The 16,070-nt window shown below is 39.5% G+C and overlaps 1 protein-coding gene across 1 annotated transcript in view; it reads left to right on the forward strand.

Annotated features, from left to right (window-relative positions):
• Positions 1-249: 249 nt before the first annotated feature.
• CLCC1 (chloride channel CLIC-like 1) overlaps positions 250-16,070 on the forward strand; it is a 22,075-nt gene continuing 6,254 nt past the window's right edge. The window contains exons 1-8 of the mRNA XM_006866006.1: positions 250-381; positions 897-998; positions 3,400-3,507; positions 7,922-8,143; positions 8,380-8,520; positions 10,029-10,122; positions 12,609-12,706; positions 12,985-13,135. Of these exons, the coding sequence (XP_006866068.1) occupies positions 250-381; positions 897-998; positions 3,400-3,507; positions 7,922-8,143; positions 8,380-8,520; positions 10,029-10,122; positions 12,609-12,706; positions 12,985-13,135 (1,048 nt within the window). The remainder of the gene's footprint in view (positions 382-896; positions 999-3,399; positions 3,508-7,921; positions 8,144-8,379; positions 8,521-10,028; positions 10,123-12,608; positions 12,707-12,984; positions 13,136-16,070) is intronic.

Below are 16,070 nucleotides of genomic sequence, written 5' to 3' on the forward strand. Positions count from 1 at the left end.
TAGCAACCACAACAACATACCTAGGAGTAGAACTACTGGGTCATGTGGGAATGTGTGTGTCTGTATGTTAATGCCACTTTATTGAGTATTTTCACTTTATGTGCTCTCCTTAATTATTATTTGGAAGGAAAGTGTTACTTAACATTAGAAAGAAGTAGATAAATTGAGTTTTTAATTCAAAACAATTTCTTTTAAAAATAATTATATTCTTGTTATGCCCATATTTCAAAATGTTCAGGCTTGTACAGGATGCTGTGTGGTTTGCTCCTTTGCGAATGTCTGCTGCTGCTGTCTGGATATGCCCATGAGGATGAATGGATTGACCCCACAGACATGCTGAACTATGATGCTGCTTCAGGAACCATGAGGAAATCTCCTCAGGTACTTATTCAGTGTGTGTGTGTGTGAGTGAATATAGCCTACTTTTCTTACTGTTTTACACAGAGTCATATATCGATGATGAGCAGTTGTGTACAGTATCTTCCTGGCTTTCTTAGTCTAAATTACTTCAAACTCATCAGGTTATTTTTGTTTCAAATTTGGGTACTAATATGATACTGCTGTTAGTTGTCGTTAAATGCCATTGAGTTGGTTCTGACTCATAGTGACCCTGTATAGGGTTTCCAAAAAGCAGCTGGTGGGCTTGAGCCACTGACCTTGCAGTTAACAGTCCTGTGTTTATCCTACAGCACATCACCAGGACTCCGATATGGCTTTAGGTATAGGGAATTCACACTTGAGTTTCATTTCATACACACCAGGCTTTATGCTGGGCAGAAAGATCTGGTGGTTTAATATAGTTGAAAAATGCAATGAGCTAAGTCATAAATTTTAGTCTTCATTAACTGAAATTATTTTTACAACCAAACTATAACCTTGTCGCTATTTTGTTTTAGGTGCACTATGGCATCTCAGAGAAAAAGGATGTCAATCCTGATTTGTCATGTGCTGATGAAATGTTGGAATGCTACCACAGACTTGATTCTTTAACACATAAGGTTAGATTTTTTTTTTCTTCCACTTGTGAGTTTTATGTTATAATATTTATATTAAGTTGTCCTCTGCATTCTTGTCTTTGCAAACATCATTTGTGCTTTTACTATATATTTAAAAATTATGCATGTATCATTTTTATCTTAATTTACTTTAGCCTTGGTTTTCTAGTAGTATGTTGTGTTTTCTTGTAATGACATTTATCTCCTATGTTGTAATTCTTCATCAGACTGTAAGCTTCTTGGGTAAGGAGTGTCTTTTGTTCACCTATGTAATCCCGTCCCCTGGCATAACCCTGCGCCATAGTAGACTTACAACAGATGTAGCAAAGTAAGAAGGGGGCCTGTTAGCAGTTTGTCAACTTCAGAGTTACTCTTACTAATATGAGGACATTTACGGTAGTGATGCATTCCTTCATTTATTCACTCCTTTTATTTTGTGGCTGAAGTAGGGTTGTTGTTGTTAAATGCCATAGAAATAAATCGGGATGGTAAAGGGGTTTGAACTTGTCCCATTATGCTGGGAGAAACCCTTCCGTGGTTTGAGTAGGCAGGTGAACAGCAGTAGAGGGCAGGAGGCCAACCTGGAATAGCGAGAGTGCAGTGAGATCACAGGGGTGGGGGAGGTCCAGCAAAGCTGCAGGCTAGAAATGCAGTGATGGCAGGCAGGGGTTGAAGAAAAGAGGAACATATTAGACTTCAGTGACATAGAACAGGTAGGTTTTGATAGTGAGGAAAAGGGAGGCACCAGGGCAGGGAAGAGCTAAATGGGAATGAAAGGAAGTGTCCAGCTTGAGAAATAGACACTTGATTAATCGTGATCCAGCTAGATCTCAGTTAATGCTTGTAGCTCTTATCAAGTGTGGATACATACCAAGTGCTGTCCAGGATATGGATGAAATTTGTCACAGTTGAAGTTGTTTCATGGTATACAGAGGTAGTTTGGTTGTATAGAAAGAAATGCAAACACTTAAACCTTAAACCAAAAATATCCCCTGAAATTTTCTTAAAATCAAACAGTAGCTTAGATTAATTAACTAGTAAAAAAGGCCTGTCTCGAGCATGATAAGCTCTTTTACGATCTTGCTATGTGGGATTACTGTTGTGGTGCTGTGGGTTAATGCATCAGACTGCAAAGTCGTTTAAACTGCAAGTTCGGAGGTTCAAGCTCACCAGCTGCTCCTTGGAAACCCTATACAGGGTCGCTATGGGTCGGAATCGACAACAAATGTGTGATTAAATTGACAACAGCTTGAAAGATGAGCTAGGAACCTCAGGTAAGTAGATGAGAGAGGAAGAGTTCAGAAGAGGAGGCTAAGGATGGTTGCACAACTCAAAGAATGTAATCAGCGTCACGGAATTGTACATGTAGAAACGTGAACTGATGTGTTTTGCTGTGTATCTTCTCAACAATAAAATAAGGAGGAAAAAAAAATGAAAGTAACTTTTGACAGAAATTTTTCATTCTGTTGTTTTTTACTTTGGTTCAAACGTTGTAAAAAGATAATTGATAAAAGGGAGTCTTGAGTTTAATAAAGAAGTAAAAAGTGTTTCTTCAAGATTTAAACAATAAGATAGTGTCTATCCCTTGCCACCTGACTTCTTGAGTGACCTCTATCTTGAGTCTGCATGCGCTGCTAATCGCTGTCACACTGAGGGACGGACGCCCATTTCTGTGTTTAGCTCAGCCTGTTCACCCACTGTTATAAAATCAAAGCTGATGATCGCAAGTTTTGATGTCTGTAAAGTGGCCACTACCCTCACTCAGTGACTTGGCTGCTGTGGTAGGGCTAGAGCTAAGTTCAGAAGAAGCAAATTGTAAGGAACATTATGTACTGAGGGGTTGCCATGGCTTCTGCCTTCCTGAAATGTCCCATCTGGTAGAGGATGACATAATTAATACAAGGCCAATAGTAGTAGTATATAGTAAGGGCATTCTTTGTTGTGGCGTTAAGCTTCTGGATTCATTCTATGTGTGTGTCCATGTATTTATATGCACACATAGGTATGCATGTGTATGTGGTTTTTCAATTCTTTCTTGAAATTATGACTTTGGAATTTGGAAGAGGCAGATTAGATCATTTGCTCTACTTGTTCTGCCTGCTGCCTCCTGATCTTGAGACCGCCTGTTCGTCCTTGTTAAGACTGCTGAAAAGGAAGTCCAAAGAATAACTGCCAGGTCAGGGCTAAGTGCTGCTGGACATGCGTTCTGCTTTTGTTGCCCCCTTGTTCTGTGCATCAAGAACCCAGGGCTCTAGGGAGCAGACCGACTCTGAGTTACAATGTAGCTGGTAAAATGTAAGCGTGATCGGAGTCATGAGCTCCTTCCCTTGATGCTGGAAGGACTCAACTAGATACTTATATTAAATTTTGATGCTCAGTAATAATGAACTTATTGTGATTTCAGATTGATGAGTGTGAAAAGAAAAAGAGGCAAGAGTATGAAAGTCAGAGCAATCCTGTGTTTAGAAGATACTTAAATAAGATTTTACTTGAAGCTGGAAAGCTTGGACTTGTGAGTATTTGTTGGTGCTGATGTTAATTAGTGTGGTGGATGCTTTCACTTTTTATTCACTTCCAATCAGATGAAGCAGTATTTTATGTTGTAGCATTAGTCAAAGGAGCAGGGGAATCACCTCTTTACCAAAAGCTACTCAGGCAGGTTTAGAGAGAATCGCCTGCCCTCCAGTGGTCGGTGGAAAGCAAGTGTTGTCTCTCATTCTTCAGCTCTGTGCACCGCATACTGCTTAGTTGAGGGCGTGCTTTAAAAGTGCTATTTTGAACTTAACTGAACAGTATAAAATTTAATCAAGCCATAACTTGGTAGAGAAATTCTATTCTGACCCTCACTTTTTGTTTTCTACCTTTTCTACAATTTCTTAGTCATATAAAGTCATTGTATATTGAGGAAAGAAAAATGTGTTTTAAGTAGGTTTTTTTTTCTTCTTACCGCATGTGTATTGTGTACATGTTGTCCACACCCACCCACTGCCCTTGAGTGGATTCCAACTCACAGTGAGTACGCTTTCTAGGACTGTAATCTTTACAGAAGCAAATTGTTACAAATCTTTCTCCTGAAGAGCATCTGGTAGGCCCAAACCACTGACCTTTCAGTTAGCAGAGAACACTTTAACCACTGTGCCACCAGGGCAACTTCTAGTGTTCATAATCAATGTGGAAATCCCCATTTTTTTTTTTTTTTTGAGTCACAGCTTTCACTTTGTGGAGTCAAACCATTAAGAACACTTTTAATTTCATAATTTGTAGGTTATATGGTTTATCAAGCTCATTTAAAAGCACACAGGCATTTTTCTTATTGTGTGTGCCACCAGAATTGACCTGGTAAGCGAGAGGCCAGACTTTGTGTTTCAGTCTGACTACCAGCCCCAAGCGCTAGACCCAGCCACAGGCAGAACCAGAAAATGAAAGGACATCCCAGCCTGTCTCTGTGAGAAGTGACCAGGGGGGAAGACGTGGGGGTTAGGTGATAATTTATCAACACCACCTCTGTTGGAAGTGAGAGTCTGGTGTAGTGTGGTTCTGTAGGATAAGCAATACATTGCTAACTGAAAGGTTGGCAGTTCAAGCCCACCAGCTGCTCGTTGGAAACTATACAGAGTTGCTGTGAGTCAGAACTGACTCTGTGGCACTTTGCAACTACAACACACTAGAAGTGTTGCAGGGCTGGATCTCAGCTATGCCAAGAAATTTGGAAGACAGCGACCTGGCCAATTAATTGGGAAAGATCCGTATTTGTGCCCATTCCCAAGAGAGTTGACCCAATGGAATGCAGAAATCATCAGACAATATCATTAATGTTGCATGCCAATAAAATTTTGCTGAAGACAAAAAAAAACAAACAGATGCAACAGTACATCAACAGGGATCTGCCAGAAATTCAAGCAGGATTCAGAAGAGGATGTGGAACTAGGGATATCACTGTTCTCGTCAGATGGATCTTGACTGAGGGCAGAGAATACCAGAAAGATGTTTGTTGTTAAGTGCCTTTGAGTCAGTTCCGACTTAACAGCAACCCTGTACAGTGTTTTTAAGATAGTAAATCTTTGTGGGAGCTGATAGTTTCATCTTTCTCCCACAGAGCAGTTGGTGGGATTGAACTGCCAGCCTTGTGATTCGCACTCCAGTGCTTATACTCTAGAGCCATTGCACTCCCATGTATTTTATTGCCTATGCAAAGGCATTCAACTGTGTGGATCATAATAAACTATGGACAAAATTTTGAAGGAAGGTAATTCCAGAACATTTTATTTGTGCTCATGTGGAACCTTTACATAGACCAAGAGGCAGTCATTCAAACAGAACAAGGGGGATTACTAAATGGTTCAAAATCAGGAAAGGTGCACCAGGGTTGTATCCTTTCACCATACATATTCAGTCTGTATGTTGAATAAATTATCTGAGAAACTATTGTATGAACCAGATTACGTCAGGAAAATTCATCAAGAACCTGCGATATGCAGTTGACACAGCCTTGCCTGCTGGAATAAAGAGGACTTGAAATACTTAGTAATAAAGATCAAAGACTACAACTTTCAATATGGAATGCACCTCAGTGTAAAGAAAACGAAAGTTCTCATAACAAATAGCATTATGATAAATGGAGAAAAGACTGAAGTTGTCAAAAACTTTTTCATTTTGTTTGAATCCTCAATCAACACTCATAGAAGCAGCAGCCAAGAAATCAATGACATGTATTGCATTAGACAAATCTGCTGCAAGACTCTTTAAAGTGTTAAAGAGCAAAGATGTCACTTTGAGGACTAAGGTACATCTGACTCAAGCCATGATATTCTTAATCACCTCATATGCATGTGAAAGTAGGACAATGATGAATAAGGAAGATGTGAAAGAATCTATGCATTTGAAATAAAATGTTGGTGAAGAATATTGAAAGTATCATGGTCTGCCAGAAGAGTCATCAATTCTGTCTTGGAAGAAATACAGCCAGAATGCTCCTTGCAAGTGAGGATAGTTACTTTGGTGAATAGCAATTGAGATCATAAAGACTCATGAGCGGCCATCTAAAGTGCAACTATTGGTCTCTCCATGTACGGAAGAAAGAAGAGTGATTAGAATGGAAGCTGCTTGGACTCAGCTAGTCCAGTGGACCAATGGAACATGTGAACATCAGTCTCCACGACTCTGAGACCAGTAGAACTAGGTGGTGCCTGGCTACCACTGCCAACTGCTCTGAAAGGGATCACATTAGAGTGGGAGAACATGTGGAACAAAACTCAAAATTATATATATATATAAAGGGTGGGGGGGCTGGCTTTCTGTCAGAAAGAAACTGGACAAACTGGAATCTATGGCCTTCAGCCTCCCTTCAGGTCTGGAAGGGAACTCACCCTTGTGGCCCAATTTTCAACCAAGCAGAAGATAGAACAATGCTAGTAAGGTATGCTCACCATGGAATGGTCGACATTCAAGACCAAAACCATTTCATTTACCTAAGGACAGGGTTGAGAAGGGATGGGAAGGGGGGTGGAATGGAGATAAGAAGCACAGGGATGAAGTGTTGTTACATAGATGGGATGCAATCATTGACATAAAATACATTGGTTGAATGTAAACTGATGATCTGCTCTGTAAACCTTCATTCAATTCTCAGTCAAAAGTCCCATCCCCTTCTCCCCCCAAAAAAGTGAGGATAATGACACTTTGTCTCTTCGAACATGTTATCAGGAGAGGGACCAGTCTCTGGAAAAGGATTTCATGCTTGTAAGGTGGAAGGCTGAGGAAACAGAGAGGGACCCTCCAGGAGATGGATTGACACAGTGGCGGCAACAATGGGCTCAAGAAATTGTGAGGCGGGTGCAGGAACAGACGGTGTTTTCTTCTGTTATGTACAGGGTTACTTTGAGTGGTAAACAACTCGATGGTACCTAAAAATAACCGCACGTTGAAAGTGTAAAAGCATAGATCATCTCAAAGGTACATCCTGCACTTTGAGCCTTGCACTCTGTGTGCAAGGCAGGAAAAAGACAATTTTATAGATGAGAAAAGATCTGAAGCCCAAAAATTGGGGATAAACCAAAAGTCATTGCCATGGAGTTACTGAGAAGACAGGTTTGCTTGGGAATATTTAGCTCCTGATTAAAAAAATAAATAAAAAAATTTAAGGACTACTGTTTATGCTTGCTGATGATTTGTGATGTTTCATGATCTCTCTGATTTTTCAGTTTATGTTTATAGTCTTATATAAATATCTGCATTTACTCTCAAAATTAAAAGAAAAATCTCATTTCTATCAGCTGATTAATGAATGTAAAATGATGTTTAATGTGATTTTGCTAAGCGCATGTCACATTAATAAAATAGTTTAAGTATCATACGTATCCATGAAAGCCCACATTTTGTTGCTTTTTAAATCCTTTTATTTTTCTTGATATTAAGCTATTTGAAAACAGTGTCAGCAAAGGGAAAATTATGAATTTAACAATAAATTTAGTCAAATTTACAGTATCTTAATAAATTTAGCCAAACTTACACTATTGTACTTATTGGGTATCTCATTAACTGACAATTGGCATTTATGAGAATGGAGAACAACTCTGACTGTTGTATGCATGAGGACACAACATCTGCCAGTACCAAGCACCATGGTGTAAGGCAGGTATAACTCTGGCTATGATGGTCAATGTCATGTGTCAAGTTGACTGAGCTGTGATTCTCAGGGGTTTGGCAGTTATGTAATGAGGTAGCCTTCCTCTTTGGAGATCTGATGTGGTTATCCCTCGTTTTTACATAACGACCTGGTCTTAGGAACATAACCATGTTGATAAATGAGGGGTGGGCATACTTTTATTTCATCCTATGTTAAGTTCCAAAAGACTTTTCATCTAGAACTGTTTCACTGAGTAGTAATTCTCTTTTTCTCTCGCTTGTTCTTGATAAACGTGATTCAGCCTGATGAGAACAATGATGATAGGCATTATGATGCTGAGATTATCCTGAAAAGGCAGACCTTGTTAGAAATACAGAAGTTTCTCAGTGGAGAGGACTGGAAGTCTGGAGCCTTGGATGATGCACTAAGTGATATTTTAATTAATTTTAAGTTTCATGATTTTGAAACATGGAAGTGGCGATTTGAAGATTCCTTTGGAGTGGATCCATATAGTGTGTTCATGGTAAGATGGGATGAGGACTTGATTGCGTTTTTTGAATCCTTTTACAAACTCCCCCATAACACAATCAGAATTTTGAAAATGTTACACAGATCATACTGCATTGATGAACACACAATAGAATTGAGCATATGACTTTGTGAGTTTGAGGCCAGCTCCTTCGTCTTTACTGGCCGATGGTGTTTTCTGGCGGGAGGATGGCTTGGCAGTGGCTGACTGCTGCTGCTCTTCTCTTCTAGGTGCTGCTGTGCCTGCTCTGCATTGTGGTATTAGTGGCAACCGAGCTGTGGACGTATGTTGGTTGGTACACTCAGTTGAGACGTGTTTTATTCATCAGTTTTCTCATCAGTTTGGGATGGAATTGGATATATTTATACAAGGTATTTAACAGGTAGAAAGTTTTAAAATTTGAAAATCTTATTCATAATAAAACTTGGTTCTATTCAGAACACTCTGACCCAGGTATGGGTTGGGGGTAGTGATTGTTGGAAGTTGGAGGGCGGGAGGCAGGGGGAAGGGAATTAGAAGCTGCTTGCCTGTTTGTGGTTGGTTGGGCGCTTGACCAGTTAGTGGGAAAGAGGTACAGTTCTAATTTCTATAGCGTGGCTCTTGCTGGATGACATCTGGACAGCTGGCTCAGAATAGAGCTAGACAGACACATTTTGAAAAGTGCTTATGTTGATAATTTTGGGAGTATGTCCTTTTATTCTTCACTAAAAATGGTATCAAAACATTTTCAAAATTCTGATTGTGTTTGTGACTGCAAAAGGGTGGAACCATGAAAAGGCAGAAAGGTACAAAGAAATTAGCTTTTAAATATCACCCATAATTTATCACCTAGAGACAGTCACTGTCAATATTTTGAGGTTCAGTCTTTTTTTCTAAATTACAATTATCCGTCCAAATTTGAGATGTTACTGCAATCTCGCAGGAGACTGAGTCTGATTCCTGGCCAGTGCACCTCTAGGAAGAAAAGCTTGGTGATCTACTTCCTAAAATCAGCCACCCTAGGGACCACATCTGGATTGTTGTGCATGAGCTTGCCATACATTGGGGCGGACTCCATGGTAGCTAATGACAAGAGTATACACAAATTTGAAGGAACCACTATTGTTCCTGTCAGAATAACAATCTTTATTACAGCAAGAGTCTTGATATGGTGCTGCAGGATAATGCACTGGATGGCAAGGTCAGTTTGAGCTGCAAGGTCAGTAGTTCAAATCCACCAGCCATTCCTTGGAAATCCCTATACAGGATTACTATGAATAGGAACTGACTCGGTGGCACTTACCAGTAACAACAATTGCAGCAAGATGGAACTGTTTTTAGAAGAGTGAGTCAGGTAGCCATATATCTTACCTGGTTTAAAATCTCTTATTTCCTTAATCTTTTGCCATAGGCTGTAAGTTCATAGAAGTGATCATTCATGGATTTATCACCTAGTTTTCTTTGTAGTAGGAGTTGATTTGACTATTATTACTGCAGTACTTTTCCACTCAAACTCTGATTTCTGAAAGTGATAGATTATCTTTTTATTAGTCATTTGGAGTGGAAAACCACCCAGAGTGGAATATTGTTTTATCATGAACTATAAAAAATTTGTTATTTAATACATATGACTGGATTTGGGGCATGTTTTTTAGAACAGTCTTTTCAATAAGAAGGTTTGCTTCCTCATCGTAATGACCACAAAGAAGACCATTATAGTTTGTTCTTTATCCTTCCTTATTCTGATTTGCCATGAGCTGAAAAGAGCTACTCTTTAGAAATAATATAGAATTGTTTTTTGTTTTTTCCTATTGGGTGAATGTAAAAGGCAGGCTTCAGCTAGAGTTGTTTGGATATCAGGTGTTAGCAGTCATTCACGGTCCCCTTTGATGTTGGTCAGCTAGCATTTGCACAGCATCAGGCCGAAGTTGCCAAGATGGAGCCGTTCAGCAATGTGTGTGCTGAGAAAATGGACTGGAGTGGAAGTATTTGGGGTAAGGTGTTTGCTTTCTTGGCCCTTATTTTGAATAGAATTTCTGGGAATTAGAGAAAATAATAGTAATTATAAAGAAATTGATAAAATCCCAGGAGTCTTTGCATGGTTGAATTTGAATACCAAAAGAGTATGCAAAATTACTGATGGTTTTGATTCAGCATTCTCTAGAAGAATCCTGTTCAAAAGGTGAAGAATGCAGAACAGAATTTCAAAATTTCACTGGACGTCAGATTTCCTGAGGCTGTTGAGACTCATGAACCCCTGAAACTATTGCCTTGAGAGAATCTTTATAAACTTGAATCCAAAACTGTCCCTTGAAGTCTTCTTTGAAACAATAGTTTTAATAACTAAAGTATGTCTGCCTTGAATATTGTGTTCTTTTAAAGAATTAATCTATGTGAAATAAAATTAACAGCGGCAACTAGAAGAAGTAGATGAGAACCTTAGGGGACAGTGAGTTTATGTCAACTGTTGTTAAGTGCTGTCGAGTTGGTTCCGACCCATAGCAACCCTGTATAGGGTTTCTGAGGCTGTAAGTCTTTACAGTAGCAGAAAGCTTCATCTTTCTCCTGTGGAACCGCTGGTAGTTTCAAACTGCTGACCTTGAAGTTAGCAGCCCAACTCATAACCCCAATGGAGGTGGAAAAATTTGGTAAAACATGTTAAGAATGTTTGCACAACTTGAAGAATGTAATCTTTGTCACTGAGGAATACACATGGAAACTGTAATATTGTAATTTAGAGATGTTGTTGTTGTTACTAAGTGCCATCGAGTCTGTTCCAACCCATAGCGACCCTGTATGGGGTTTCCGAGGAGTGGCTGGTGAGTTTGAACAGCCGACCTTGCAGTTCAAACCGATCTGGTACTTGAGCACTTATACTATACAGTGCCACACCAAGACGTAAGAGATAGATAATGGAATTTTTCCACAAACTTTTTGAAGCCCCCTCATAAATGACCGCATAGTTATACACATACACACATACACAAAGATTGTGCAAGAAGAATCTTAGGTTTAAGACTAGTGACTTATCTTCATGTCAAGTCAGAGAAGAACTAGAATGCACATGTATGCTGTCTGATGCTGTCTGTCCCCCTACTAGACTGTAAAGGGTCAGGTGCTCTCTTTGGTTCACGTAGGTCCTTGCACAATGCTGTACATTCTAGGTCCTCAACACAAGTTTGCATTTATAATACGAATTAGTAGTCATTTTAGATTTAAATCTCTTTGTATTATGAAATCTTTCATTTAAATCTATTTAATCTTTTTTTAAAATTAAGTGCAAAATTATTTTACTTGTTTTTTCTTATGGATTTTATAAAGTTACTAATGTTTATAAAAGTCCTTGGTGGCATAGTAGGTTAAGTGTTGGGTTAACTGCAAGGTCAGCCGCTCTCCGGGAGAAAGATGAGACTGTCTTCCTGAAGTTTCCTAGATTTACAACCCTAGAAACCTTAAGAGCAGCTCGTTCTACTCTGTGCTGCGGGGATGCTATGAGTCGAAACCGCGTTGATGGCAGTGGGTAGGTATGTTGACTGCCTTTAGTTGTGTATATGTAAGGAGCTCTGGTAGCATAGTGATTATGAGTCAGGCTGCTAGCCTCAAGGTCAGCAGTTCAAAACTTCCAGTTGTTCCATGGAAGAAAGATGAGGCTTTATGGTCCCATAAAGATTTACGGCCTTGGAAACCCAATACAGGGTAGCTATGAGTCAGAACTGACTCCATGGCACACCACCACCACATAACAGCGCGAATGGTGAACCATTCAAAGGTCTTCATAAATGCAGATCCTTAGTACCGGTGCCAGTAAAGTCTCAGCAGATTCTACTAATCAGGGCACTCAAAATCAGTGTTTCTTAAAAACAGTCATGGGAAACGTGGCTTCAGGGAACTGTGAAGGATCTTCTCAACATCAGGCTGGTGTCCAAAAGTAGATAAATTGAATCTAGAAAAATCAGCTGAGCTAAGTCCTGTTCTTTCTTCTGTGAAATCAATTAAAAATTGTTCTTTTGGGGGTTGAAATTTATTGATGTAACTGTATATTCACAGGTGGTTGTAAGCAATAATACTGAGATTCCCACATAACCTTTTCCCCAGTTTCTCCCAATAGTAATGTTTTGTACACCCATACTAATACAGTATCACAACCAGGACAGTGACTCTGATACAGCCTACCATTCTTATTCACATTCTCCCAGTTAAACGCATACTCATTTATGTATGTAAAGACTGCTTTTAATTACTTAGCTACCTTTTAGCAATCTTCAGAAAACACTTTTATCTGTATAAGACTTGTACAATTTGAATAGATTTTTAAAATAAATGTATGATTTGGTACATAAAATAGCATTTAAAAATCAGCATACTTAAAATTGGTTGGTAGATGGGGAAGAGGGACAAAACCAAAATATCATCTTATTTGGGAATGAAATGCAACTTTAAAAAATTACTTAATGTTTTGTGTGTTTGTTTCTCTAACTAGAATGGTTTAAAAGCACATGGACCTTTCAAGATGACTCGTGCCAAAAGTACTATGAGCTTGTAGTAGTCAACCCAATTTGGTTGGTCCCACCAACAAAGGTATAGAATACATTTTGCAAAAATTACTTATATAGATTAAAGTTTAAAACATGTATTTATTTTAAAAAATTGTGTTTTTTAGAGTAAGAATTATACCTTTTTTCAATAAAAAATGTTTTAATTACGGAGTGATTTTTTTTCACATTACAACTGGCATATATGACAGCCTTTTAATTTATTTAACATAATTTCAGCCTTAGGAACAGTGAGTTCTGGCTCATTCTAGATGTCACAGGCCTTTGAGGAAAAAATTCAGTTGCTTCCATCTTTTGTTCTAGGCACTGGCAGTCACATTCACCAACTTTGTAACGGAGCCATTGAAGCACATTGGAAAGGGAGCTGGAGAATTTATCAGAGCAATCATGAAGGAGATTCCGGTGCTACTGCACGTTCCCGTGCTGATAATTATGGCATTAGCCGTCCTGGTGAGTATGTGCCACTATTGATGTCTTGGGGTAGTGCTGGAGGATCAGCACTGGACAGTGGTTCAAATCCACCAGCTGCCCTTGGAAACCCTATACAAACAAGGTCACTGTGAGTCAGTACCAACTCCATGGCACTTAACAATAACAAGATATTTTTGTTAGATTTCTTTGATGTTATAAATCAGGCTAAATCATGTTTTATGGAATAAGAAAATTATTAAGTGAGACAGACTTATTTTATACTTATATGCATATTTGGGAGCCCTGGTGGCACACTGGTTAAAAGCTCAGCTGTGAATTGCAGGGTCCCTGGGAAAGGGTGAGGCAGTCTGCTTCTGTAAGGATTACAGCCTTGCATCAGCACCTGTCCAGCTATACCTGTATGAAGTTTTGAGAACTCAGCGTCTTTTTCCTCGGGGATGAGAAGCTGACTCTTTGGATCAAAGGCGGAAGCATCTGTAGATCTGAGATAGCATTTGGATGATTTTGGCCAAGGTCTAAGATGATCTGCCAGCTGTGAGGGGACCCTGTTTGTAAGGTGAATGGCCAAGCTCTGCAAATGGAAATGCTTGCACTGGATGTTGTGGATGTTTGCTACCTCCTGCTGTCTTTGTGGTTTGGGTCCTCGCATTGTGGTAGTATCTCTGGCCAGAACAATCGGACTTGTCACTTCAGCCCCATGGGTTACCTTGTCATGCTGTGAGGCACTACTGCCTCGGTAGCACATGTTTCTATTTCCTTCAACAAAAGAAGATGAAAAAAATAACCATGGAAGCATTGTGGCACAGTTCTACTGTGTACCTGAAGGGTCCCTTTAAGTTGGTATCCACGTGACAGTAACGGGTTTGGTTTTGGTTTGGATGTGCATATTCCTTTAAGCAGGGCAGTGGTTCTCTGGTGTGCAGTGATTAAGAATAGTAACTAGTAACTTTGAAATTTTTACTCTTTACGGTTGGTGAATTAATAATAGAAATCAGCCGATCTCTTCCTCTTTAAGAAAGGGAAGCCGTCTTATTTCAACTGAATTTTTGCAGCACTGAGAGGAAGACTCATAGTTACTCTTTAGCACAGAGCTGGAAAGGGGTATGGAAGGGGGAAGCTGGATACACTGAGGTGTTCTGCAGATCCAGGAGCAGGCAGTTACTTACTCAACATTCATTCAGGGTCTGGGCATCATTTTTGTTGATTGTTGGTCCTTGATCATATAAACCAAACACTAGTGAACTCAGATTGTCCTCTCCATGGACACAAAATTCACTCTGTTTTAGTCACTTTGAAATTGTTCATTGTTTCGTTTGAGCTTGTGATTATTATAGGATTCAATAGTCCAAGATGTTAGGTGGCATTCATCCATTCTGTTCCGGAATACTAGTTGAGTAAAGAAATGAATAAGCAAAAAACCCATCATGTCTTAACGCTTTCACTTTAACTGCTTGTTTTTAGTGTAGCAGTTCTCAAACTTGTGTACGCTTAGAAGTGGTGAACCACAAAGAATGCTGTGTATGTGGTTATGTTCATTGATATTGTTGTTAAGTGCCATGGAGTCGGTTCTGACTCATAGCAACCCTGTATAGGGTTTCCAAGAAGCGGCTGACTTCAACTTTGTGGTACAAGCTGATTTTGCAGTCCAGCACATTAACCCACTCCTATGTAAAGGAGTCCTGGTGTGGCGCCTTAGGATAAGCACTCAATCTCATGGTTGGTGTGAATCGTAAGATTGGTAATTCAAACTCACCAGCTGCTCCTCAGAAACCCTATTCATTGTCACCATGAGTCAGAACCAATTTGATAGCACTTAACAACAACAACAATGTAAAGAATCAGAGCTGAGAAATGGATAGAGTACCCAGGTACACATCCTGTGAGGATCAGTAAGGGAGATGTCACTTGTCATATAGCCTATAGAAGATGCCACTGTGCACTCAGGAGAGTGGAAAAGGCCGGCAGTGGCTTTGTATTCTGAGAAGTTTCCATCTCACAGATCTCTGAGTCAGAGATCCCCGGGCCTCTCTCGGCCACACTTTGAGAACTGCTGCTTCCATGCGCTCCAGTGGAATGTGTGTGAACTGAAACCTGTTGGATTTTACCTGTAGCTTAAAAATAGGCTTATATTTGTAAATCTACAGCAGAGTGTTAAACAATGATGTTCAACTTTAAGCAACTTTTAGCATTTACCATGGATGATGGTTGTAAATGATGTTCAACTTTAAGCATTTACCGTGGATGCTGGTTGTAAATAGAGACGTGAGCAGTTCTCAGAAAACTGCTGTGAGGCGCTGTGGAGTGCCTGACTCACAGCAACCCTATGCAAACCAGGACGAAGCCCTGCCCAGAAGCCCTGCCCAGCGCGGCACCTCCTCACAGTTTTTGTGTTTGTTGAGCCCATTGTTGCTGTCACAGTCAGTTCATCTCATTGGCGGTCTTCCTATTTTTTGCTGACTTTCCATTTCACCAAGCTTAAAATCTTTCTCCAGGGACTGACCCCTTCTGACATGTTCAAAGTACGAGTGACAAAAAATCTTCCCATCTTATTTTTTTTAACCTTTTATTGTGAACTTAGTAAAGGTTTGCAAAGCAGATTGTGAGTTTTACATTCACCAAATCATACACTTTGATTCATTACAATTGTAATCTCCTCCATATAATTAACTATTTGCCTCTGTTCACTTTAACTGTTATATTCTTCTATCTCCGGCTACTTTCATGTTTCCTCTGCTAACCTTCCTCTTGTTGCATATAGCCTTTAACCTAGAAATAATTTTCCTTCCCCGCCCCACCCCATAACCATCATAGATTGTTTCTTTTATTAAGAAAACTTTTTAACTTTTTACAACATTGGTCTCAACAATATATTTTCTTTTGTGATGGACTAATTTCACTCAGCATATAATGCCCTCCAGGTTCATCCATGCTGTGAGGTGTTTTGCAAATTCATAGTT

The sequence above is a fragment of the Chrysochloris asiatica genome, unplaced genomic scaffold (genome assembly GCF_000296735.1).
Source record: "Chrysochloris asiatica unplaced genomic scaffold, ChrAsi1.0 scaffold00085, whole genome shotgun sequence".
Classification (NCBI taxonomy): domain Eukaryota; kingdom Metazoa; phylum Chordata; class Mammalia; order Afrosoricida; family Chrysochloridae; genus Chrysochloris; species Chrysochloris asiatica.